Source organism: Chlorocebus sabaeus, chromosome X (genome assembly GCF_047675955.1).
Source record: "Chlorocebus sabaeus isolate Y175 chromosome X, mChlSab1.0.hap1, whole genome shotgun sequence".
NCBI lineage: Eukaryota > Metazoa > Chordata > Mammalia > Primates > Cercopithecidae > Chlorocebus > Chlorocebus sabaeus.
The window spans coordinates 102526341-102553608 of record NC_132933.1 but is presented as its reverse complement, the minus strand read 5'-3'; the positions used below and the strand labels follow the sequence as shown (position 1 = coordinate 102553608).

The 27268-nt window shown below is 39.9% G+C and overlaps 1 protein-coding gene across 2 annotated transcripts in view; it reads left to right on the top strand.

Annotated features, from left to right (window-relative positions):
• CCNB3 (cyclin B3) overlaps positions 1–27268 on the top strand; it is an 89062-nt gene that overhangs the window by 16050 nt on the left and 45744 nt on the right. Inside the window, exons 2-7 of one of the 2 annotated variants that reach the window (XM_007991726.3) lie at positions 6001–6074; positions 6586–6718; positions 10054–10161; positions 16195–16322; positions 22669–25591; positions 26623–26721. In XM_007991726.3, the coding sequence (XP_007989917.1) occupies positions 6623–6718; positions 10054–10161; positions 16195–16322; positions 22669–25591; positions 26623–26721 (3354 nt within the window). In that variant the 5' untranslated portion in view covers positions 6001–6074; positions 6586–6622. The remainder of the gene's footprint in view (positions 1–6000; positions 6075–6585; positions 6719–10053; positions 10162–16194; positions 16323–22668; positions 25592–26622; positions 26722–27268) is intronic. The other variant, XM_007991729.3, reaches the window with a different exon arrangement.

The following is a 27268-nucleotide window of genomic DNA, read 5'->3' as shown; positions in this document are numbered from 1 at the left end:
GAGAGGCAGTCTGTCCCTTATCAGAGCTTGAGCGCTGTGCTGGGAGATCCGCTGCTCACTTCAGAGCCAGCAGGCAGGAACATTTAAGTCTGCTGAAGCTGTACCCACAGCTGCCACTTCCCCCAGGTGCTCTGTCCCAGGGAGATGGAAGTTTTATATATAAGTCCATGTCTGGGGCTGCTGCCTTTTTTTCAGAGATGCCCTACCCAGAGAGGAGGAATCTAGAGAGCTTGTTCTACATTTTGGGAAGTATTCTTTTGTCATTTGTATTGTCAATTTTTTTTTCCCCCATTTGTTGTTAGGTTTTTTTTTTTTTAACTTCGCTTTGCTGTTTGTTGTGCCAAACATAAATTTTTAAATTTTTAGCTACTAACAATTTATCATCCTGTTTTGAAAGTTTTTTTCCTTCTGCACAATTATAAAAATGTTCTTTTATAGTTTGGTATTTTCATGGTTCCATTTTAAATTCAAATCTTAGATCCATCTGTAATATATTTTCATGTAAAAGTAAGGTACATTATAATAGATCTTTTCTATTACACTTTAATACAGAGGTATAGGGAGGAGAAAGGAGAGTTTATGAGAATGTTGTATACCTGGGACGAGTGAAATATTGACAAATTGTGGAGTCGAAGGGCTGTCTTCTCTTTTCTCAGTGTCTTCTCAGGATGGTACCCAAAGAAAAGTTTAAGTCAACTGCAGGTATGCCAGCTAAGGGAAAAATACGTTTAAAAATTTTTGGAAAAATCACAACTTTTACTCAATAAGTTTTTGTTGTTGATGTGAAAAGCTGGGAAAAAATAACATAAATGAAATTGCTTGTTTTGTGATTTTTGTGTTGCTGTTGTTTTGGTGGATAGACCTTTTCCTCTCATGACTAAAGACTTACGGTGACTTGTGTCAATGCTACATTTCCTTTATGTGCATCCCAGTGAGATACTTGTCTACAATGATGACCTTTACAAGAAGATACTCATTTACTTAGTGAACAAATATTTTTCAGTTATCTATCAAGGAGGCAAATATGGGGTGGTGGTTATGTTTGTTCTCTGGAATCAGACGGCCTATGTTTAAATTCCAATCTGATCACTTACTAGCTGTGTGATCTTGGGAAAGTTACTAAACTTTTCCATGTTTCAGGATCTTCATCTGCAAATGGGGATATTAATACCTTATAGGATTTTTGTGAATGTTAGAACAGTTTCTAACATATAGTAAATAATTTATAAACGTGAGCTTTTGTTAATGCTCATTACTGAAGATAGAGCACAACATGTATGGTCCTACTCTTTATGAACTTTGCATTCTTGAGAAATTAAAAATTACAAATAGCAGTATTACTCTTTAAAAAGTTAAGGGGCTGAGTATAATGTAGTGGGAGAAGAATCCTTTAAATAACATGGGCAGGGAAGGCCTCTCTGAAGCGGGGCATTTAAGCTGAGACTTGATCCTTGAGAAAAAACTTGCAATTTTAAAAGTAGAGGGAAGAATGTTCCAGGCTCGGGGAACATCTTGTACAAAAATACCAGGTAGAGAGAGTTTGGTAAGTTCAAATATTTGAAAGAAGACTATTATGGTTGGAGAGCAGGGAATGGGAAATGCAGTCTATGAAATGAGGTTGATGAGGTAGGCAGGACCTTGTAGACCAGGGTAGGTAGTTAGGATTTTTATTTTAAATTCTGTGGGAAATTACTGAAGAAGGGAGGGACACAATACCATTTTTCTTTTTTTTTTAAAAGATCACTCTTGTTGTTGTGTTATATTTGTATCAGAGGAAGGTAAATTTTGGAAATGGGAAAAACAGCTTTGAGGCTCTTGACAGTGAGCCAAATGAGAGCCTAGGTGGCAGTGGAGATGGAGAGATGTTGATGGATATAGATATATTTTGAGGTCAAATCAGCAAAGGTGATGGAAAAAAGTTAGAATCATAGATGATACCCAGCTTTCTGGCTTGAATAACAGGTTTGAGGTGGTATCAATTTCTGAAATGGGGGATACTGAGAAAAGGATCAGGTTTGGGGAGGGGCTTGACAATTCAGAGTTCTATTGTGAACATATTGAATTTGAGTTGTCTATTAGACATCAAAGTGGAGATGTGGAGTAGTAATTTGGATTCATGAACATGGAGTTTAGGGCCAGCTTTTAGATAATATTTAAAGTCATGTATTTGGATGAGATAACCCAGGGAGATTAAAAAGAGAAGAGGGCCTGGGATCATACATATAGAATATATATATATTCTAGTTCCTGGCACAAAGCAGGTGATCAATAAATATTTGTTAAACAATTGAACTAATGTATGAATGAAATGAATGAGATATTGAGCTGTTAGCAAACTATAATTTTGTCATCTGTAAAATGGCAATAATACGAGTATCTGGTTTTTGGACAGGATTTAAAGCAATAAAATATTTTATAGCAGGTAGCACGTGCTGAATTAACTTAACTACTATTAGCTCTCTGCACTTCGGGTGCTCATTCATAAAATAGGGGCAGTAACTTCTGCCTTGCTTCCTTCACAAGGCTATTTGTGAAGCCTGCAGGAGTTAAGGCTTGACTCTATAAGTGGTTATTAATATTAATGTTTTAATAGGCCTGTGCCTGCATTATACACCTGCTCTGCTCTTCCCATCCTCTGGCAAGATTATTTAAATGAAAACACGTCGTTTATTTTATTTTATTTTATTTTTTTGAGACAGGGTCTTAGTCTGTCACTCAGGCTGGAGTGCAGTGGCACAATCATTGCTCACTGCAACCTCTGCCTCCTGGGCTCAAGTGATCCTACCACCTCAGCCTTCCAAGTGGCTGGGACTATAGGCACGTGCCACTACGCCCTTACTAATTTTTATCTTTCATAGAGACGGGGTTTTTCCATGTTGCACAGGCTCATCTCCAACTCCTGTGCTCAAGCGATCCGCCCCAACTCGCTCTCCCAAAGAGCTGGAAGTACAGGAGTAGGCCACCGCTCCTGGCCAAAAACGCTTCTTTAAAGAAACCCGATACTCCCTGCGTGTCAGCCCAGCCTGGTCCAACCAATTATACTAGAGACAACACCCTACTGCGAGGTCCCCAGAGACAGAGTTCGATTTTTTTTTTTTTTTTTTTTTAAACTACCCAGCTCCACCCCTTCCTGTTAGGCTTTCGCGTGTTGCAGCTGTGCACGCTGATTGGTCCTCTGCTGGCCAATCACCACTGCACTTAATGACGGCTGTAGTTTTCAAAATCCCAACTGGGCTGGTGGAGGGGCGCAGGAGCCAGGTTGAGAGGAACTCGAGTCGCTATAGTAAGGAGCTCAGTTCATTTCCCTGGCCTCTCCTGGTCTAGGGGTGCGTCCATGGTCTTTGCTGTCTGTCCTCAATCTCGGTGTGAGGTAGGCGCCTTTGGGCAAGTACTGCTGGCTCCAGTGTCCGGCTCCGTCGCCTTCCAGTGGGTCCTTGGGCATCACTCCAGCCCCTTGCTGAATTCTGTTGCTGGGATGCGCGGTGTTCCTGTAAGGAAATTTTTCAATCTCCTGTCGATCAGCAGCCTGTGGAGTGAGCCCTGTACAAGGTTGGGCAGGGGGAGTGTTTGTTAAGGAGTGAGATGGCAAAGCAAACAAGACTGGGTCCCAGCTTTTAGATGGAGCAATTAGTACACGTGCCTGAATCAGAGTACTTTTACAAAACGTCTTTTCACAAGTGAAAGTGTGCAGGATTAATTTCATCTACAAGTGTAGAGGGATCAGACATATTTAAGTCATAGAATGCTCCTTGCAGGATGTCTTTTGAGCTACAGGTTGAAGGACATGAAGGGAGAATGGACACATGTGTCCTCACTCTATTGTTAACCCTTTATCTTCACTGGCTCTTTTCTGTTCCCACCTGCAACCCCCTTCAGCTTTGGCTTTCTCACCACCCTCTGCTACGGCCCACTTAGAATCGTAGAAGATCAGAGGTAGAAGGGACCCTAGAACAGCGGCGCTTAAATCTTAACGTGCATAGAAATCACCTGGGGACATTGTTAATTTGCAGATTTTTATTTGATAGGTCTAGTTTGGGCCCTGAGGTTTTAAATTGCTAACAAATTTCCAGGTGATGCTAATGTTGCTTGTCCATTGACCACATTGAATGGCAAGGAGGCTCTAGTTCCACTGCTTCGTTTTATTGGGTGGGAAAACTAGGGCCCAGAGGGGGAAAGGGACTTGCCATTTTGCCACTTGCCACTTGCCTCAGTGTCACCCAGCCAACTAAGAGCAGGGCCAGAACTAGACCTTAGCCATCCTTCCCAGCCCAGTGCTGCTTTATTGACACAGTGCTGTGTTCTCTCCCCAGAGCCTTGCTGTCTGTAACCTGTCTTTATATAAAAAATGAAGTTGCTACTACTTCCTGTAGACTATTTTGATCAGCTTAGCCCTGCTGCCCCTGTGTTGGTTTCAGCACCAGCCCTGGGAGGTCCAGTGGAGTCTGCAACACTTGCCAGTGTGTATATAGGGGACATGGAAAGTCTGAAAAGGGGAAAGGATTCTAATTTTCTTGCCCAAGGCTCAGGGTTCTGTAGGTGGCAGAAGTTGAGAGTGTTCTGCAGAGAGTGTCCTTTTATGAAAGGATCTTTTTGATGATGTCAATCCCTTCTCCTCCCCTTCCCCCTGGGAAAATTAGTTTACCCAAGTCAGTGCGTCTTTCCCTCAATGCAAATGATTAGTGTTCAGGATAATAAATGGGGTATATGACCATCATTTAAGTAACCTTATTTTCTCTGAGATTTAGTTAACCTGTATGTTATCAACTGAGAGTTTTCTAGCCTGTGGACTCCATATTTCTTTTTCCTTTTAAAAGGTAAAGGTTTCAGAGTGTGAGTCTTTGGTTGTCCATTAAAAAAAAAATTATGAGGTGTAAATAATAGTAGTACAGTAAGTGATTTTCATACAGTGCAGTTAAGGGTGGGTGCACCCAATTTAACTTTATTGCTGCTTGGCTGAGGTTTGAGGAATGAGATGGAATATAGGTTTGGATTTGATAGAAGAGGGGAGTAAGACAGCATTTATTAAATGCCTGCCATGTATCAGGTTTCGTACATGTAAATTTGCATTTGAGCCACACAAGTCCTCTGCAAGTAAGTGGTGTTATAGCTGTTTTGAAAATGAGGAAACTGAGGCTCAGAAATGCTAACTTGTTTGGCTTAGAAGTCCAGTTATTCAGACTCCAAGACCTGTGCTCATTCTACCTCCTCACACTATGGCCTTTCACTGTTTTGGAATGTTTTTGAGTGTGATCAAAGAGACTTCATGGTATTTTAGAAATTGCCCTGGAAAAAGCTGGGCAGTCTATGCTCCGTAATAGTTTGTCCTGGTAGTAAGTTACTTAATTCATCTGAGACTGTAAAATAGAATTGTACCTGCCTTGCTTAGCCTCATGGTTTTGTGAGAATCAACTGAGGTAATATATGTGAATTCATATACTTATACTGGCTTTTCCTCACCTACAAAATGTTTCATCCTTCTCCATCCAAAGCAAAACCCAAGTCAGCCTTTCCCCTTTCTTAAACTTTCCCCTCAAGCTGCAGAATTTTCTGTTTCCTTTTCTTACCAACCTGGCCCCAGCCTAGCTTTTCAGCCTCATTCTAACCCCTCCCCAACATGTTATTTACGCTCCCTACTCCAGACAGCTAGGACATCCCTGAACTCTGTATGTTCATGCCTTTACCTGGTCTCAGGCTTTCTTTGCCTGGAAACCTCCCAGTCAACTTGGGAACCTGTTTGTCATTTTAAGTCCTGATCACACGTTACTTCCTTTGTGAAGCCTTCCTCCAGCCCCTGTCCCCAACAAGATTACTGACTTTCCATTATGTTTCTATAGCACTTAGTTTGTGCTGCTATAATAAAGTGCCATGGATTGGGTGGCATTAGTTCTCACAGTTCTGGAGACTGGGAATCCAAGATCAAGTTCTTATGTCAAGTGATTTTTTTAGTAAGTTAGTTTATTTTGCTATAATCTCATCTTTTGAATTTTTTGTTCCTTCCAGGTGTCTGGAACTGGATTACAGTTTCTTCTGTTGAATGCAGTCTTTGAATGCTGCCTGGCCTATCGCGAATACATGTGTGTGCAGTTATTGTTTTCTCTGTAGGGTCATAATTGCTCTGTCAGGACCCCATGCCTTTTAAAGAACATTAGCTCTACCAGCTTGCCTCCATACTATATGAGCCGTCATGTTCTTCATTGTTTTCAATGCAAAACTCCTATGTAATTTGTTCCCAGTGCTGCTAGGCCTAAACTAGGGGCTAGACAACATCCCAGCATTCACAGAGGATGGTAGGCACAGTGCTCGGCTTTTTACATAAAGTATCTCATTTAATTTGAACAACACCCTGCAGAGGTAGGTATACTTATCTCCATTTTACAGATGAGGTAACTGAAGTCCAGAGATTTTAAGTCAGTCACTTGCCTGAGGTTAACTGTAATAAAACCAAGATTTTAATCCAGATCTGCCCAACATCAAAGTCTGTTTTCTCCTAGGGATGCTATAGATAGACTGGGTTTTCTCAAGAATTTTCAGAGAATTCATGGTGTTTCTGGTGAATAGTGTTTAAGAGCCTCTTTCTGATTGCAGCCCTGCCTTGGACAAGACACAACTGAATCTGTAAGAGATGCTACTGCCACTACCACCCCAGAGCTCCAAACCTGAGCCTACGAAATCTCAGTCCAGCAAAATTGTGCCCAGTCATCATGACCAGTCTGAAAAGGTTAGAGCAAGCTGTGTTCCCTGACAATATCTTTGGTAGTCTCTTCCTGTGTTGGCTCAGTACCTATCCTCACCTGTGAGTCTTTTGAAATATGTCTGGTTTAACCTGAGAAAATGGGGAGGGGTGGCAGCCCTTGTAGTTGGAGAATGCCAGCAAATTAGAACTTTGGACTCTTCTTTCCCATAAATGCAGGGCTCGAATGAAGGCCACCCTCCATAACCCTCAAAACTGAACAACACTCAGTCCTCATTAATGATCATGTCTATGTCCTTACTTTCTCTGAGAAGCTCCAACCACCTTGCTGAAAGACTGGTACATTCTGGGGAGAGTATGAAGATTATATCAGCACATTTATTATTATGCTTTTTATAGCTATTAAATTTAAAGAATGGGTATATTTTGACTCTGCTGTTTTGACTTTATTGATAGTTTGATGTTGTTCTAACCTTAGGATATTCTGTGTTCATCATCATACATATTTTAATCAGAATTATACTAGCACTGATGAATTGGCATCAAGAGAGTATTTCCTGGAGCAAAACATCATTAGGTGAATTTAATTTCCTTGATTGGTTTTCTCTGAGCACAGATAAACATTTTCTAATCTTGTTTATTTTACTAAAATGATTTTCACGGAGGTGCCAAATTTTTTCCTATGTAAATTTTTCAAGAAAGATTTGATATATTGATCAGATTTTTGTCGACATCAAATTTTCGGATTAGTGTTCTGCCATTGTAACTTTCCTTTAGTGGCAATTAGTTTTCCAAAACCAACTTTCTTGGAGTACATTTTGCAAATCTAAGTTTTATTGAGTTCAGTTTCAGCTGTAATTTTATTTTGGGTCAATTATTTCTACCAGTAATATTAAATAGGAGTTGGATAACAGTTTATTTCTTAGCTAATTTCCGAGAAAATAATGTTACATTTTTGGCTCATTTCTAGTAGGATTATTTATCATCAGCTAGATGAAAGGCTAATAGCTTACTTATGTCTTGGCTTAATCAGTTAGAAAATGGAAGTAATTTTTCTCTGCTTTTTTTGTTTTGTTTTGAGATGGAGTCTCGCTCAGTTGCCCAGGCTGGAGTGCAGTGGCACGATCTCAGCTCACTGCAACTGCCACCTCCCGGGTTTAAGCAATTCCCTGCCTCAGTGTCCTGAGTAGCTGGGATTATAGGTGCCTGCCACCATGCCTGGCTTATTTTTGTATTTTTAGTAGAGACAGGGTTTCACCATCTTGGCCAGGCTGGTCTTGAACTCCTGACCTCGTGATCCACCCTCCTTGGCCTCCCAAAGTGCTGGGATTGGGATTACAGGCCTGAGCCACTATGCCTGGCCCTCAGCTCGTATTTTTTTGTTTTTGTTTTTGTTTTTGAGTTGGAATCTCACTCTGTCACTAGGCTGGAGGGCAGTGACATGGTCTCGGCTCACTGCAACCTCTGCCTCCTGGGTTCAAGCAATTCTCCTGCCTCAGCCTCCCGAGTAGCTGGGACTACAGGCATGTGCCACCATGCCCAGCTAATTTTTGTATTTTTAGTAGAGAGGGAGTTTCCCCATGTTGGCCAGAATGGCCTCAATCTCTTGACCTCATGTTCCACCTGCCTCAGCCTCCCAAAGTGCTGAGATTACAGGTGTGAGCCATCGTGTCCAGCCTCAGCTCTTTTAAGATTGCTCTCTGTGCTGGAGTGGTTTATTGTGTCATGAATCCAATTCTGATAACTCACTGTGCCATGTATTAACTGTTAATGGTACAGCTGGAGAACAGAGCAAATGGTCTGATCCCAGTGTCCTGCTTCACATTACAACAACTCTCTGATATAAGTAGGGAAGGTTTGTTCTCAGAATTTCATAAGGGCAGTCTGAGACTTAGGAGATTTTTACCACGTAACTCTTAGAGGGTAGAAGACTCCTAGAGTGTGATTTGCCCTAACCTCTAACCCTATAGAGATGGTCTTACTCATTTGGGAATGGGTTAAGGCAAGCACAAATACAGAATATGTGGAAAGAAAGCCCCTTCTGCTTCAAAATATTCATCCCCCTTCCCTTCCCCAGCCCCTCCTTTATGTATACTAATAATCAGAGATTAATCTGGATTACTAAACTTTTTTTCTTAATATAAAATTTTCCTTTGAGGTTTACAATCATATCAGACTTCGTTATTTTAAATACTATTTCTGCCCATTTACAGTTCATACAAACTTTTAAAAAACATGTGTTGTCTTATTTAATCTTCAAGGACTGTAAGGCAAGTTATCTAGTTTTACTGATAAGAAAATTGAGGCTCAGAGATTAAGTGACTGGTCCAAGGTCAACAGTTAGTAAAGAACGATCCTGGAGCAGTATATAGATGTGTGTGCTATTATCCTTAGTGGTAATGTCTTTTAAAACGTGTCCCCAACCTCTGGGCCATGGACCAGTACTAGTCTGTGGCCTGCTAGGAACTCAACCATACAGCAGGAGGTGAGCAGTGAGTGAGCAAAGCTTCATCTGTATTTCTAGCCATTCCCCATCACTCATATTACTTCCTGAGCTCCACCTCCTGTCAGATCAGCAGTGGCATTAGATTCTCATAGAAGCATGAACCCTATTGTGAACTGCGCATGTGAGGGATCAAGGTTGTGTGCTCCTTATGAGAATCTAATGCCTTATGATCTGTCACTGTCTCCCATTTCCCCCAGATGGGACTATCTAGTTGCAGGAAAACAAGCTCAGGGCTCCCACTGATTCTACATTATGGCGAGTTGTATAATTATATATATTACAATGTAATAATAAATATGCACCATAAATGTAGTGTGCTTGAATCATCCCAAAACCAGCCCACCCCAGTGTCCGTGGAAAATTTGTCTTCCGTGAAACTGGTCCCTGGTGCCAAAAAGGTTGGAGACTGCTGTTTTAAAAGCTACTTAATATAAGAGACACGTAGATATTTGTTAAATTATTAAAGTGATCTACCTGAAAGCATCTATATTAAAGGAATGACTAGGAATGGTAGGGGTGGTAGTGGCCCACCTTGGATAGGATAACCGTAAGTATGAGAGAAGTAAGAGGAAAAATGAGCTTTACTGAGCTACATTTTTCTCATTTTGTGAGTTACACTGAAGGTCATCTTGCCTCTTCATAGACTTATCCATTATCAATGTCTACCACCTTTAGGGACTTAATAAACAGCTCTGAGTGCCAGAATTTCCTTTTGTTACAGTTTATTGGGGGTTATTATATGCATCCCCAGTTACTTTGAGATTCTGGAGTTCCCCTGAGCCCTAAAGAGGACCCAGAGTCCCTGAAGAGACTCTTCACAATTGGATATACTCATTTACCTCTTTTACTTTTTTAGACAGGGGAGAATTGCCAAATGAAGATATCTCCATCTTCACTTCAGGAGTCTCCATCTTCACTTCAGGGAGCACTCAAAAAGAGATCAGCTTTTGAAGATCTCACTAATGTGAGTATGCTAGTCCAATCCTTTGCTATGGTTTTGCATAAGGTTTAGACACCCTCTTTCTTGAGGGACCTTTCCACTTTACCAGACCCTCTCGGGAATGTCGACAGCAAATTTTATTTGGGATCAATGACCCAGTTTCAGAAACTGCAGGGGCTCTGCTCCTGGCACATACCATCTGGAGCAATTGGTGGAGTTCTCGGGAAGCAGCAGACAGTGATTATCAGATATGAAATTGCAGATAACTATGAGAACTATGGAACTGCATTTAGATGAAGTCCAGAGGTGACTGCCCAGGCCCTCGAGGTAAGTATTTCGGTGGAATCATTGTAGTCCAGTGCAGTGTTTATCAATTCACACAGGACAATTTTTCTGTTGAGCAGGACTGATCTCAACTAGCATCCCTGGTCCTCAGGCATTAAATTCCACCAGCAGCCCAGTCGTAGTGATAATCAAAAATGCCTCCAGATATACAGAACTGTTGAGAACCACAGTTCCATGATCCAGTCTTTAACTATGAGGATCTAGAAATTCAATTTTGGCTAGAATTCTTTCAAGTAACCTCCCTTCTGGTGTTACTAAGGTGCCAGTAAAAATCAGAATTAATAGAATGTTGTTAAATGAATATAGAATCAAGCCAAAGGCAATCTTTGTCTTAAAAAATAATAATAACTGATATACCTACTGGGTGCTTACCATATGTCAGGCACTATGCTAAGCATGTTATCCTGTATTAGCTCACTTAATCCTCATGTAATCCTATGAGGTAGATACTATAATCTCTTCTTGATAGATGAGGACTTCGCCAATGTTGGTTTTGAAGTCTGTATTATCTAGGCTATAGATAATCCTGGTGAACTATTCTTGCCCTGCATTATATAGTGTACTTATGTAGCTACCAGAATACTTATATCTACTAAATAGTGTTTTACTCCCTTGGGCATAATTGGATAGGCATTGGCAAAGTTCTTTCCTTTAGATCCCTGCCCTTTAGATTCTGTATTACCACCTTTATGCAAATACAATCTCTTCCTTATACAGATTACAACATAGTTTTTTTAAGTTATAGCTTTCTGCATAATTTCAGACCTACTATCAATTGGTAGAAAAAGCCCCTTCCCACACATACACACTTGTAAGGTTAGATTCATCTCCTGACTTATTTAACCGTGGATGCAAAATTTGGCTGAAATAAGGTAGCCATGAATCAGGAGCAGATGCAGCCTATCTTAGTGTAACTTCCCTTGGTCCCTCCAAGTCCCTGACGGGAGTACAGTGACAATATGCAAGGGAAGTGTCTTAGTCCATATGGGCAATTATCACAAAACACCTTAGACTGGGTAACTTATAAACAACAAAAAGTTATTGCTCACAGTTCTGGAGGCTGAAAAGTCCAAGATCATGGTGCTGGCAGATTTGCTATCTGGTGAGGGCCCATTCCTCATGGATGACATCTTTTGCCTGTGCCCTCACATGGTGGAAGAGGCAAACAGGCTTCCTCGGGCCTCTTTTATAGGGGCACTAATCCCATTTACAAGGGCTGTGCTCTCAAGACTTAATCACCTCTCAAAAGGCCTATCTCTTAATAGCATCACATTGGAGATTAGGTTTCAACATAATGAATTTCAAAGGGACACAAGTATTCAGATCACAGCAGTAAAGTATCACAGCATATGAGAAACTTTCTTGTGACATTTGAGTCCCTTTTTCATGAGTTTATCTTACCATTCAGAAAGAACAGACATACATGAACTGTATCAATAATGGGAAATCCATGCAGATATCTAGGACCCTCCTGATTCTCCAACTGAATTGAGCATCCGTTTGGCCATATTTGCATGGGGTTAGGGGGCAGGGGAGCAAGGCATCATTAGCAGAGTTTCTGCCTCTAGCTCTCTAGCTGCTCAGAAAGCCCATTTCCCTTTTGCACTCAAGTTCTGAAGATTTACTTTGGTTACCTTGAATGGTCTTTGGTGCCTTCCAGAGACAGTTCCATCATTACAATGTACCTAAGCCATTCCTAAGGTTGGGCATTACTGTAGATATCTGAACTCATCTATTTGACAGTTGAGGGCCCCTTTCGCTCTGAGTTTTGGAGGTTCCCTATATGATAATTTGCTTCTTAACAGTCAATATTATTAGGTCTCCATGTCTTCATCCCTGTGTTCTCAACATTTGCCACAGTGAGATCCTGGCCTGCCAAAAAGAGTTAATCTGTTTTAATTAGTTAATCTGCTGTGAGTTTTTATTTTCCTCTCCCTTATCATTTCTAGCATGGGAAGGACTTGTGATATTTAAGAGCTGGTGCTAAGCCAGTAGACAGGGAGATAGGGCCTATATCCATGTTTGCCTAAATGGTTTTGTGTAGGTAGGACTTTCGTTTATTTATATATGTTATGTTATGTTATGTTATGTTATGTTATGTTATTTTTTGAGATAAAGTCTTGCTCTTTTGCCCAAGCTGGCGTGATCACAGCTCACTGCAGCCTTAGCCTCCTAAATAGCTGGGACTACAGGTGCTCACCACCATGCCCAGCTAATTTGTGTATTCTTTCTGTAGAGATGGGATTTTTCCATATTGCCCAGGCTGGTCTTGAACTCCTGGGCTCAAGCAATCCTCCTGCCTTGACCTCCCAAAGTGCTGCGATTATAGGTGTGAGCCACCACACCCAACCTTCACTTCTATTTTCCTATTTTATGGTGAAAGAATTATGGGGAAGTACAAGTAAAGGTCCCCTTGAGCTTAAACTTGAAAATATCAGTGCTTTGTACCTGCATGTATCGTAAGTAGAGAGTTTCATCTTGGGAGTTATGATCTCCACCTCTTTCTTGCCATGAACACACCTCTTTTCCCATTCTGAATCTTGATTGCACATATAAGGAGTTTGCAAAACTTTAGGTGAAGTTGAAATGACGACTGTGGCAAGCTCTTTGAAAAGCAGAGGTAGATGACTTGAGGTCCTAAGAAAGAATTTCCTATTGGACTGTAGTTGTTTATTATGATCTGATGATACAAAGACATACTTTTTTTCTACATTTCATTTGGAAATAACTTCAAATTTATGAAGTGTTGCAAAAATAAAAATTGTACAAAGAACACCAGTATACCCTTTACTAGAGTACTTATTGTTGACATTTTGTCCCACGTGCTCTCTCATTTGCTTGTATATATCATGATCCCTTTACCCCTAAGTACAGTGTGTATTTCCTAAGAATAGGGAAATTGTCTTATATAACCACAATACACTTATCAATTTTCTAAATTTGCATTGATATAGCAGTTTTGTATAAGTAGCAGTTTTGTGTAATCAATCATCTGTATTCCAGTTTTGTCAGCTGACCTTATAACAACCTTTATAGCATGTTTTCCCCTCCAGTTAAGGATCCAGTAAAGGCTAGGATCATGTATTGTATTTACTTGTCTTTTACTTGTCTTTTTAGCCTCTTATTCTGGAACATTTCCATAGCCTTTTTTTTTTTTTTTTAAAATGATGTTACCATTTTTGAGGATATTCCCACCCAACTCCCACTTTGTAAAATAGAAAAATCCTCATTTTGTTTTTGTCTAATGTTTGCTTGTGACTAGATTGATACATTCTTGGCTAGGATACTGTGTAGGTGATGTTCTTGCTATCCTTCTCAAAGTATCATATCTGGAGGCACAGGATGTCTGTCTTTCATTGATGTTAATTTTGATCACCTGGTCAAGGTGTTGCCTGATTTTTGTACTGTATCATTATTATTTATCTTTTTCTCTTGCAGTAAGGAATCTGTAGGACATACTCTACAAGCATGAGCCTTCCCTTCTCCACTGTTTATTATCAGTATGGACTCATGAATTCATATTTTTCCAGTGGTTTACTGTTCATTATTGTACTTTATTTTGGCGCTCAAATTGCCCCATCTTTGGCCAGTTAGGAGTGCCTTCAGTCTGACTATCGTGTCCTTGTGACATGCTCTCATAATTTTTTGAGCATTTTATTTCCAGCTTAAAAAGATGGTCCAGATTCATCTTATGCCTCCTTTGTCCAACCCCTGGAGTCAATAATTTCTCCAGAGTTCTGGTTCCCTTTAGTAGGGAGTGATATTAGATACCAAGATATTGATGCTAGATGTGCTATTAGGGTGTCTGCTTTTTCTGCCCAGTCTGCAGACAGAGCTAGGAAATATCTGTATTTTTATATACACAAATGTGTACTTATACATATGTCTATATATACAAATATATATGTATAACTGGTTCAGTCTTAGGGTGTATGTGTCCAGGAATTTATCCATTTCTTCTAGATTTTCTAGTTTGTGTGCATAGAGTTGTTTATAGTATTCTCTGATGGTTGTTTGTTTTTCTGTGGGGTCAGTGGTGATATCTCCCTTATTTCTGACTGTGTCTATTTTATTCTTCTCTCTTTTCTTATTAGTCTAGCTAACAGTCTATCTGTTTTATTAATTTTTTTCAAAAAGCCAACTCCTGGATTCATTGATTTTTTTGAAGGGTTTTTTGTGTCTCTCTTTCCTTCACTTCCACTTGAATTTTGATTACTTCTTGTCTTTTGCTAGCTTTGGGGTTTGTTTGCTCTTGGTTCTCTAGTTCTTTTAGTCGTGGTGTTAGGTTATCTATTTGAGATCTTTCTAGCTTTTTGATGTGGGCATTTAGTATTTGTATACACATATACCTATTTAGGAAATCACGAATTCATGCAACTTCAATTTCAATACATAAAATTCTTTCTTGGGTTCACTAATCCTGATTTGTATGTTCTATAATGAGAACCCTGGGTCCTAAGAACATCAACACATTTACTTAATACTGTAATACAGCTAAAAGAGTTTCAAAATGGCTTCATCCAAACCACTGTAATAAACAAACCTACTAAAAAGAGTTCCAGATTTATTAGCAATATCTACACCCCCCTGCAGAGCTATCCTAATTGAAGATGTATACTTTGAAGGTGGCAGTCAAATACTATTTATAAGTGACTTGGATTGGTTATTTCTGATCTTTTCTTGTGCTTTCTAAAAAGAAAGGAAAAATCATTTAACATAGTTATGGTACTTATTTGAAATATAATTAGGTTCGTTTGTGTCATTTAATTTTTTAATTTAAAAAAATTTTTTGAAACAAGGTCTTGCTCTGTTGCCCAATCTGGAGTACAATAGCGTGATCGAAGCTCACTGCGGTTTCAACCTCCCAGACTCAAGCAGTCTTCTTACCTCATTCCCCACAAGTGGCTGGGACCATAGGCATGTGCCCCCACACCGAGCTATATTTTTTTATTATTATTTTGTGGTAACAGGGTCTCCCTATGTTGCCCAGGTTGGTCTTGAACTACCAGGCTCAAGTGATCCTCCTACCGTGGCCTCTCAAAATGCTGGGACTACAGGCAAGAGCCACTGTGACTAGCCTGTTTGTTTCATTTTAAAGACATAACTTTAAGTGTATTTTTACTGATATTATTAACAGTCCCATGATCTTTCCTACTGTTAAAAGTGTTAGTCAGGATTAGAGTCTGTGTGGAACTCCCCAAAGCCATGCGTTAAATAAATGCCACTTAGTGAGATGGGATAGATATATCACAGGTAGTATTGTGTTAGAGGTGTATCCTGAAGAGGCACACCCAGACAGCAAAGTCAATCATACTGCCTTTTTTCCCCTCTGAAAATCTTATGAGGTCAAAGGGGAGTATGATGTTAACACAGCATCTTTTCAGTTGTGGGCCAGCTAGTAGGCCTGGCATAGAGCACAGAACTACATCCTGTATCTCTTAGAAACACATAGGGCTGCTAGTTAGCCAACACATACCACTACTGCTGCACTGGTTGTTTGATGCTAGCTTCCACTGTGATTGGTTGGCCCAGTGCCATACTGGTTGTGAGATGTTTGGATTATCACTCCTGGGAACACCCAACCAACTTATGTGGATCAGGACTTTCCTATGAGAGCCACCTATTAGGTAATTTGTGATTTTCTTCATTTTCCTGCCTCCTCCTTCCCCCGTCCTGCACCCATTTTTTGTTGTTGTTGTTTTTTTTTTGCAGGCTTCTCAATGTCAACCTGTCCAGCCCAAGAAAGAAGCCAATAAAGAGTTTGTAAAAGATGTTTCTAAGAAGATAAACAGCACACGTGCTCTTGGATTGGCCAAAAAGAATAAGCGGAATCTGAAACGGTGAGTGAGAGGGGACTCAGATGGCATTATTTTAGATAGTAGAGTATGTGCATCCTTTTGTCCCCATTGAGAACATATTTAGCAAGCCACAATGGTGACTACCACATTAACCCTGGGTGCTGAGGTGGGCTCAGCTGTGGTTGCTGAAGAGTTATAGGCCTCATCTGTCTCTCTTCTTTCATTATGTGTGTGCATAATGAAAGAGCTGTTGTCATTGGAAAATTTACCAAAAGACTTTGTGCTCATCTTTTCCTGTCTTCTAGTAATTCAGTACCTGTTTGAGCTAGTCTGTGCTTTATAGTGTGGAGACAACTTAACTTTTCAGGGATTCTCAGCAGCTGACTGGTAGCTTGCCAGTCTGCTTATTCCATTAGAAGCTTTAGGGGAGGTTTGTACCTTGTTACTGGAGATAAATTACTATCTCCCTAGAGCAAAAACATGTGTTTTTCAGCTGTTACAGGTACCGTTCACAGGTTCTACAAGTACAGATGCACATTCCCATTTAGGACTGAAAAAATAATTTACCTCTAGGAAGACTGTTATTGAAAGATGACTTAGATAGTGGAATGAGACTTTTCTATATCCCCTCCTCATTCCAGTGAGAATTATTCTTCAGGGACTGACTGATCTACATCTGAATAGATTAGATAGATGCCTATTACCGGGCTAAAGTCAATTATACTGCCTTTTTTCCCCTCTGAAAATCTTATGAGGTCAAGGTGGAGTGATGTTAACACAACATCTTTTCAGTTATTTGCTAGCCAGAAGGCCTGGAATAGAGCACAGAACTACATCCTGTGTCTCTTGGAAACATGTAGGTCTGCTATTTAGCCAACACATACCAGTACTATTGTACTGGTTGTTTGATGCTTGCTTCCACTGTGATTGGTTGGCGCAGTGCCATACTGGTTGTAATATATTTGGATTATCACTCCTGGGAACACCAAAGGGTAAGCTAAAAAGACTGAGTAACTCTAGAAAATAATATGCACAGTCCACAGGATATTTTGCTAATTACCCAGCAGAAAGAAGATTAGCATTTAGCTTTACTTGGTTTCCTGCTAAAATGGAATTCTGGAGTTTGCATGCATATTTTGACCTTAATTCTCTGCATTATTTTAAGTTTCTTTTATCATTCTGACTTTAGCAGGGGAATCCTCACAAATGCCGTAAACATTCTTCTCTTCACTCAGGGTTCAGTGGAAAGGACCCTAATAATAGTAGGAAAACTAGTAATAGCTGCCATTTATTGAGAACTCACTGTAATCACACAAGTATAATCATTAAGTCTTTTTTTTTTTTGTAACAGCTTTATTGAGATATAATTTGCATACCATACAGTTCACCCATTTAAAGTATACAATTAAATGGTATTTAGTATAGTCACAGTTATACAGCCATCACAATCAATTTTTGGACATTTTCATTAACTCCAAAGAAACCCTGTACCTTTGGTTATCATCTCTCAATACCCCCAACCTGCCCAGCTTTGGGCAACCGCTAATCTACTTTCTGTCTCTATATAGATTTCCCTATTCTGGATGTTTCATATAAATGGAATTAGACAATGTGTGTTCTTTTGTGTCTAGCTTCACTTAGCATGTTTTTGAGGTTATCCATGTCATAGCAGGTTATTAGTACTTCATTTCTTTTTATTGCCAAGTAATATTTCATTGCATATATACAACACATTTGGTTTACCCATCCATCAGTTGATAGATATTTGTATTTGTTCTACCTTTTGGTTATTGTGAATAGTGCTGCTATGAACATTTGTGTATACCTTTTTGTTTGAACACTTGTGTTCAGTTCTTTTATGTATATACTTAGGAGTGTGGTTGCTGGGTCATATGGTAATTCTGTGCTCCATGCATTGAGGAACTGCCAAGCTGTATTCCATAGTGGCTACACCATTTTACATTTCCTCCAGTGGTGTATTTACTTGAGGAAGTGTAAAATGGTATAACCACTGTGCAATGGTGGCAGTGTTTTGTTTTTGTTTTTGTTTTTCCTTGAGACAGAGTCTCACTCGTGTCACCCAGGCTGGAGTGCAATGGCGTGATCTCGGCTCACTGCAAACTCTGCCTCCTGGGTTCAAGCAATTCTCGTACCTCAGCCTCCCAAGTAGCTGGGATTACAGGCGCCCACCACCACACCTGGCTAATTTTTGTATTTTTAGTAGAGATGGGGTTTCACCATGTTGGCCAGGCTGGTCTCAAACTCCTGACCTCAGATATTCCGCCTGCCTCGGCCTCCCAGAGTGCTGGGATTACAGGAGTGAGCTACCATGCACAGCTGACAGTGTTTTTTTTTTTTTTTAATATGTATATGGCCATCGTGGTGGGTGTGAAGTGGCATCTCATTGTGGTTTTTAGGTTTGCATTTCTCTGACTAATGATGTTGAGCATCTTTTATGTGCTTATTGGCTATTTGATACTTCTTTGGAGGAATGTCTGTTTGGATCCTTTGCCCAGTTTTTATGCTTTTATTTCTTAATTTTTAAAATTTTATTTTTAATTGACATATAATAATTGTAAATAGTTATTGGTCTTTGTATTGTTGAGCTGTAAGGGTTCTTTATATATTTTAGATACAAGTCCCTGATCAGATATGAGTTGCAAATATTTTCATCCATTTTTTGCGTTATCTTTTTCACTTTGTTGATGATGTCCTTTGAAGTACACAAATTTTTAATTCTGAAGAAGTCTAATTTATTTTTTCTTTTGTTTATGATTTTAATGTCATACCTAAGAAACCACTGCCAAATCCCAGGTTAAGAAAATTTATACCTGTTTACTTCTAAGAGTTTTAAAGTTTTAGCTCTTAACTTAGGGTTTTGATCTATTTTCAGTTAATTTTTGTTGGCGGTATGTATTAGGAGCCTTAACTTCATTGTTTTGAGTGTGGATATCCAGTTTTTCCAGCACTATTTGTTGAGAAAACTAACCTTTCTTAATTGTCTTGGCACCCTTGTGGGAAATCAATTGACCATAAATGTGTTTATATATGGACTCTTAATTTTATTCCATCAATCTATATGCCTCTCATTAACTATCATTATGCCAGTACCATATTGTCTTGATTATTGCAGCTTCATGTTGTGTTTTGAAATTGGGAAGTGTATTTTGGGAGGCCAAGGCGGGCGGATCACGAGGTCAGGAGATTGAGACCATCCTGGCTAACACGGTGAAACCCCGTCTCTACTAAAAAATACAAAAAAATTAGCCAGGCGTGGTAGCGGGCGCCTGTAGTCCCGGCTACTCGGGAGGCTGAGGCAGGAGAATGGCGTGAACCCGGGAGTCGGAGCTTGCAGTGAGCCGAGACTGCGCCACTGCACTCCAGCCTGGGTGATAGAGCGAGACTCTGTCTCAAAAAAAAAAAAAAAAAAAAAGAAAGAAAGAAAGAAAGAAAGAAATTGGGAAGTGTGACTCCTCCAAACTTTGTTCTTGTTTTTCAAGATTGTTTTGACTATTTTGGGCTCATTGCAATTCTATATAAATTTTAGAATCAGCTTGTCAATTTCTACAAACAAGCTAGCTGGGATTCTTGTACAAATTGCGTTGGATCTGTGGATCAACTTGGGAAGTATTGATATGTTTTTTTTCTTATTTATTTATTTATTTATTCATGAGACAGAGTCTTGCTCTGCCGCCCAGGCTGGAGTGCAGTGGTGCAATCTTGGCTCACTGTAACCTCCACCTCCCAGGTTCAAGCGATTCTCATGCCTCAGCCTGCCCGAGTAGCTGGGATTACAGGTGTGCGGCCCCCACACCTGGCTTTTTTTTTTTTTTTTTTTTTTTTGTATTTTTGTAGAGACAGGGTTTCACTATGTTGGGCAGGATGGTCTCAAACTCCTGACCTGAAGTGATCTGCCCACCTCAGCTTCCCAAAGTGCTGGGATTACAGGCATGAGCTACTGTGCCCAGCCTGACATCTTAGCAATATTAAGTTTTCTAATTCATGAATATGGATATCTATCTATTTAGATATTTAGTTTTTTCAGTGGTTTTTACAGTTTCCAGAGTGTAAGTTTTATGTTTATTTTGTTAAATTTATTTCTAAGCATTTTCTTCTTCTTGACACTATTGTAAATGGAATTGTTTACTTAATTTCATTTTCAGATTATTCATTGCAAGTATATAGAAACACATTTGGTTTTTATCTTGATTTTGTGTCCTGGAATCTTGATGAAGATGTTCATTCTAATAGTTTCTGTGTGTATTCCTTAGGATTTTGTCTATATAAGATCATGTCATCTGTGAATACAGATAGTTTTACTTTTCTAAACTGGATGCCTTTTATTTAGTTTTCTTGCCTACTTTCCCTGGCTACAACCTCTAGTACAATGTTGAATAGAAGTATCAAGAGTTGGACATTCTTGTTTTCTCCCTGATCTGAGGGGGAAAGTATCAATCTTTCACCATCAAGTACGATGTTAGCTTTGGGTTTTTTGTAGATGCCCTTTATCAGGTTGAGGAACCTCCCTTCTATTCCTTGTTTGTTAAGTGCTTTTTATCATGAAAGAGGGTTAGATTTTGTCAAATGATTTTCCTGGATCTTTTGAGATGATCATGTGGTTTTTGTTTTCTATTCCATTAATATGATGTAGTTCACAAATTGAGTTTTGGGTGTTAAATTAATCTTGCATTCCTGGGATAAATCCCACTTGGTTGTGGTGTATAATCCTTTTATATGTTGCTGGATTTGGTTTGCAGTATTTGGCTGAGGATTTTTGTATCTATATTCATAAGAGGTATCAGTCTGTAGTTTTCTAGTGGTGTCTGTCTGTTTTTGGTATCAGAGTAATACCGACCTCATAGAATGAGTTAGAAACTTCCCACTTTTTGTATTTCTTGGAATAGTTAATGAAGAACTGGTATTAATTATTGTTTAAATGCTTGGATAGAATTGAAGCCATTTGGGCCTGGACTTTACTTTGTGAGTAGTTTTTGATTATTGATTTGATATCTTGTTATAGGTCTATTCAGATTTTCTGTTTTCTTCTTGAGTCAGTTTTGGTAGTTTGTGTCTTCCTAGGTATTTGTCCATTTCATCTCAATTATCTAATTTATTGACATTCAGTTGTTTATAACGTTCCTTTAAGTGTTTTTGAGCATATTAATTTGTTGAATCTTCACAAGAAGCCTACGAAGGAGACAGTATGATCCCCATTTTATAGGTGAAAAAAACTGAAGTACAGAGAGTTAACTTGCCCAAGGTCACCCAGTCAGTAAGTGGAGGAGCCAGGATTTGAATCCAGGCAGTCTAGCTCCAGAGTGCATGTTCTTACCATAGCTAGACTATCTAAAGATCTCTAAAAGTTATCAGGAGAGACCTGGACTCTATCTGGTCAAGCAGAACCTTTTGAAGCACTTTTTTTTTCTTAACAAATCAGTTGGTTTTCATTATGTTCCTAGATTTGTACAACTATCACCACTGTCTAATTTTAGAACTTTTTCAATGCCCTCCGTCCACTAAATCCATACCTATTAGGAGTTCCTTTCCCTTCCCAATCCCCCTTTCTACTCCTACCACTGTCCCAACTTCAGGAAACCACTAGTCTACTTTCTGCTATGGATATACCTCTATGGATATGTCCATTCTGCATATTTCATATTGAACTAAATCATATCATATCTGGTCTTTTGAAGGTGTTTACTCCTGCTGAGACTGGTGATTATATCTGCCTGAAATTCTCTCTCTCCTTATTCTGATCTTTAGTCTTCCTGTGATTTGGTTTCACTAGATTCATCACTCTAATTGAATATACAATCCTATTCAAAACAAAGCTTTGCATCTGACACATGTGACAAGTTTCTATTTTGAGCTTTTTATTACCTCCATTGGGAAAGCATCTTCTTAATAGCCTAGGGTGAGGGGAATGTAGTTAGATACTACCAATGTTAATTATCAGCCCACCTCTCTCATTAGCCTTCAAACAATGTTAATTTCAACCTGAAGTTTACCAGATGCCTTGGGTTGATAGACAAAGACAAATGCAGCTAGTGAAGGAGACTGATGTATGAACAGATAACTCATACAATGTGATAAGTATTATAATAAAAACCTTTGTATGTAAGGTAATGAAGCATATATAGGAAAGCGTAACATGAATTTCAATGGAAAAATTATAGAAAAGTGTAGGGATCTAGGCCATAGAAACTATACAGTGTACTACTTAAGTTGATTCACCATGGTACCTATTGATTTTGTCCCTCTAATCTGTCTTATGGGATTGAAGCCTCTTCCCCTTTCATACCTTTAGTAAATATAGCAACAAAAGGAAATGGTAGGTGAGGACTCTAGGAACTACATTTTTCTTACCCAGACATTGTTTCCTTCACAGGCATAAGCTGGAAGTCACACCAGTAGTAGCCTCTACTACCATGGTACCAAACATTGTGGAGAAACCACACATTCCAGACATATCCATCACCTCCAAAACACCCAACACTGAGGAGGCATCTCTCTTCAGAAAGCCATTAGTTTTAAAAGAGGAACCCACTATTGAGGATAAAACCCTTATCAATAAGTCATTATCTTTAAAGAAGTGCTCAAATCATGGGGAGTTGTCCCTATTGGAAAAGCCACAGCCCCTGCAGGAGGAGAGTGGCTGTGATGATGAGTTTGTTATAGAGCCAATGACTTTTAAGAAGACACATAAAACTGAGGAGGCAGCCATCACCAAGAAGACATTATCCTTAAAGAAGAAGATGTGTGCAAGTCAGGGGAAGCAGTCCTGCCAGGAAGAGTTGTTGGCTTTGCAGGATGTCAATACTGAAGAGGATTTCTTCTTTATGGAGTCAATGAGTTTTAAGAAGTCTAAAACTGAGGAGTCAATCCCAATCCATAAGCTATCATCTTTAAAGAAGAAATGTACCATTTATGGGAAGATGTGCCACTTTAAGAAGCCACCAGTATTGCAGACAACCATCTCCGGAGCGATGTCCTCCATTAAGAAGCCATTGTCCTTTAAGAAGAAGCCTACCACTGAGAAGGCGACCCTTTTCCAAGAGCTATCTGTATTTCAAGAGAAGTGCACCACTGAGCCTGAGATGTCCATCTTGAAGAAATCATTGACCTTGCAGAAGACCAACTTTAAAGAGGATTCCCTTGTTAAGGAGCCATTAGCCTTTAAGAAGAAGCCTAGCACTGAGGAGGCAATCATGATGCCATTAATATTAAAGGAGCAGCGCATGACTGAGGGGAAGAGGTCCTGCCTGAAGCCATTAATATTGCAGGCGATCACCTCTGGAGAGAAGTCGCTCATTACAAAGCCATTGTCCATTAAAGAAAAGCCATCTACTGAGAAGGAGTCCTTTTCCGAGGAACCATCTGCATTGCAAGAGAAGCACATCACTCAGGAGGAGGTTTCCATCTTAAAGGAGCCCTCATCCTTGCTAAAGTCTCCAACCGAAGAGTCACTTTTTGATGAGACTTTGGCTTTTACAAAGAAGTGTACCATTGAGGAGGCACCCTCTACCAAGAAGCCTTTAATTTTAAAGAGGAAGCACACCACTCAGGGGACAATGTCCCACTTGAAGAAACCACTAGTATTACAGACCACCTCTGGAGAGAAGTCACTTATTAAGGAGCCACTGTCCTTTAAAGAAGAAAAAGTGTCTTTAAAGAAAAAGTGTACCATACAAGCGATGATGTCCATCTGTCCAGAACTGTTGGACTTTCAGGATATGACTGGTGAAGATAAGAAATCTTTCTTTATGGAGCCAGTGTCATTTAGGAAGAACCCTACAGCTGAGGAGACAGTACTTACCAAGACATCATTGTCTGTACGGAAAAAGAAAATTACTCAGGGGAAGATGTCCCACTTAAAGAAGCCACTGGTCTTGCAGAAGATCATTTCCAAGGAGGAGTCACTCTATAAGAAGCTGTTGCCCTTTACGATGAAATCTACAACTGAAGAAAAGTTCCTCTTCCAGGAACCATCTGCATTGAAAGAGAAGCACACCACCTTGCAGGAAGTGTCCCTCTCAAAAGAGTCATTGGCCATCCAGGAGAAGACTACCACTGAGGAGGAATTCTCTCAGGAACTATTTTCATTGCATGTTAAGCATACCAACAAAAGTGAGTCCCTCTTCCAGAAGGCTTTGGTCTTGCAAGAGAAGACTAATACCAAAGAGGATTCCTTGAAGAAGCTGTTGGCCTTGCAGGAGAAAAGCACCACGGAAGAAGAGTCCTTTATCAATAAGCTATTGGTTCTGAAGAAGGAGCTTTCTGCTGAGGCAGCCACAAACATAGAGACGCAATTATCTTTAAAGGAGCAGTCCACTGCTCAGGGAGAAGTGTTCCTCTTGAAGAAGCAGTTGGCTTTGAATGAGAACATCAGTGAAGAGGAGTTCCTTATTAAGCAGCCACTGGCCTTGGAGGGATATCCCAGCATTGAGGAGGGGGAAACCCTCTTCACGAAGCTTTTGGCCATGCAAGAGGAGCCCAGCATTGAGAAGGAGGCTGTCCTCGAGGAGCCCACTGTTGACAAAGAAGCTCACTTTAAGGAAACTTTGACCTTGCAGGAGAAGCCCAGCATTGAGCAAGAGGCCCTCTTTAAGCAACACTCGGCTTTGTGGGAGAAGCCCAGCACTGAGAAGGAGACCATCTTCAAAGAGTCTTTGGACTTGCAGGAGAAGCCCAGCATTGAGAAGGAGACCCTCCTCAAAAAGCCATTAGCCTTGCAGATGTCTACCATCAATGAGGCATTCCTCTTAGAAGATATGATAGCTCTGAATGAGAAACCCACCACTAGGAAGGAGTTGTCCTTCAGGGAGCCATTAGCCTTACTAGAGAGTCCCACCTACAAGGAAGACACCTTTCTCAAAACATTCTTGATTCCCCAAGTTGGAACCAGCCCAAATGTGTCTGGCACTGCCCCTGAATCCATAACAGGCAAGTCCAGCATTGCTACCGTGACCAGCATGGGCAAATCTGGTACCATCAACGAGGCATTCCTCTTCGAAGATATGATAACTCTGAATGAAAAACCCACCACTGGGAAGGAGTTGTCTTTCAAGGAGCCATTGGCCTTACAAAAGAGTCCCACCTGCAAGGAAGACACCTTTCTGGAAACATTCTTGATCCCCCAAGTTGGAACCAGCCCATATGTGTCTAGCACCAGCCCTGAATCCATAACAGGCAAGTTCAGCATTGCTACCATGACCAGCGTGGGCAAGTCCAGTACCACCACCGAGTCCAGTGCATGTGAATTTGCTTCTGATAAACCTTTCTCACCACAGGCCAAGGGACCACCAAAGGAGGTATTCATCTCTCTTTCTTCTTAAATTAGATAAAGTGTTCTTTGATATCCTGGACGTGGCTGCTAGCAAAGTGTTTTTTTTTTGTTTGTTTGTTTTGTTTTTTTGCCTTCCTAAGCAGTTGAGCCATATACAGTAAGTTATTGAGAGTATCCTTCTACCTAGTGAGAAGGTGATATTTCTTGGGTTTACTTCTGGTTTTATTTAATGATACGTGATGCAGAATCATCTCTTCTCACCGTTTATAGCCTGAGGTTACCCATGATATGGAATATATTTCCCAGGTTCTTTGGCATTTTTCTCTTAAATCAAGTTGGCCTTGTAGAATCTCTTGACTTCCTGATTGGCACAGTGATAGATCTAAGCAATCAGAAAGTATTTATTCCAGTAATACCACAAGGGTCTGGACTACTGTGCTGTATACTTGGGCTTTGCAGTAGTGGCCAGGTAATTTCATTCAGGAAATTGCCTTTCTTAGTAATTGTAATTTGCATCACAATGGGCTTTGGTTAAAAAAAATGGGCAAAGTTCATAGGAGCATCTCCCAAGAAAGGTGGTCTTTACATTGTAAATTTGAATAATGAAGGGATGATATTTAGCAAGCAGGAGGAGAAATGTCCTTTTTGTAGCAAAACAACCTGGGTAAAGGTATAGAAGGGAGGAAAAGACTACCAAAATGAATTGGGCCAGATCAAAGCATTGACATAATTAGGGACCTAAGAAGACGGGTAACACAGCTGAAATAATAAAATAAGAATGTCCATCTTGGAGAATCTTGAGCTTACCTATAAAAAGGGTCCCTTGTTCCGAGGGCAGCGAAGGTATATACAACAAAGACTAGGCATTTCTTGATCACTGGACCATATGAGGATTGCACGGCCAAGGAGTACTGTGTTGTGGCCCAACATATACAAGGCTTGAGACACCTTAACAGAAGAAGACAGTGGAGAGAAAGGAGTAATCCTTGATATGTATGTGCTAAGTCTTCCTTGGAATAATTCTCCTCATAATATATCTTTTTGGTGATTTCTAAGCAGATAACCCCATGGGAAGATATTGATGAGGACAGCAGAGATCCAAGTTTCAACCCAATGTATGCCAAGGAAATCTTCAGTTACATGAAGGAGAGAGAGGTATGTAGGTTTCTTGCATTTGGGGGTGGGCAATGATTTCTAGTTTTCATTTCCTCATCATTCCATCCTTCAGTATGCAAGTTGAAAGGGTTGGTAATAATGATGATAAAAATAATAGCAACAACTAACATATTAGTAGCTTTCTGTGAGTTGGATATTGTACTAACAGATTTGTAGATATTATCTTAATTCTCTCAGTGACTTCATGATGATAGGCATTATTATCTCCCTCTTACAGATAGAGGAAACTGCCCAGAGTCATGTAAGTGGTATATGGTAGAGCTGGGATATGAGCTAAAATCTGATTACCTTGAAGACCATAATCCTGTACATCTAATTGCTAAGAAGACAGTCTTAGACATAAAAATGGTCAAGTAATTTCTGAGTGGCTGTTCTTAGAGATCTTTTTCCTTCCCTATGCATGTTTCTGGCATTGTATGCAAAATCGTATTCTTTGTTTCATCTCTCCAAACTGGTGAAATTTTCTTTCTCCTTTGAAATCTGCCAGTCTCCTTTACCACTAATATTCATCAGTTCCAAAGTTTCT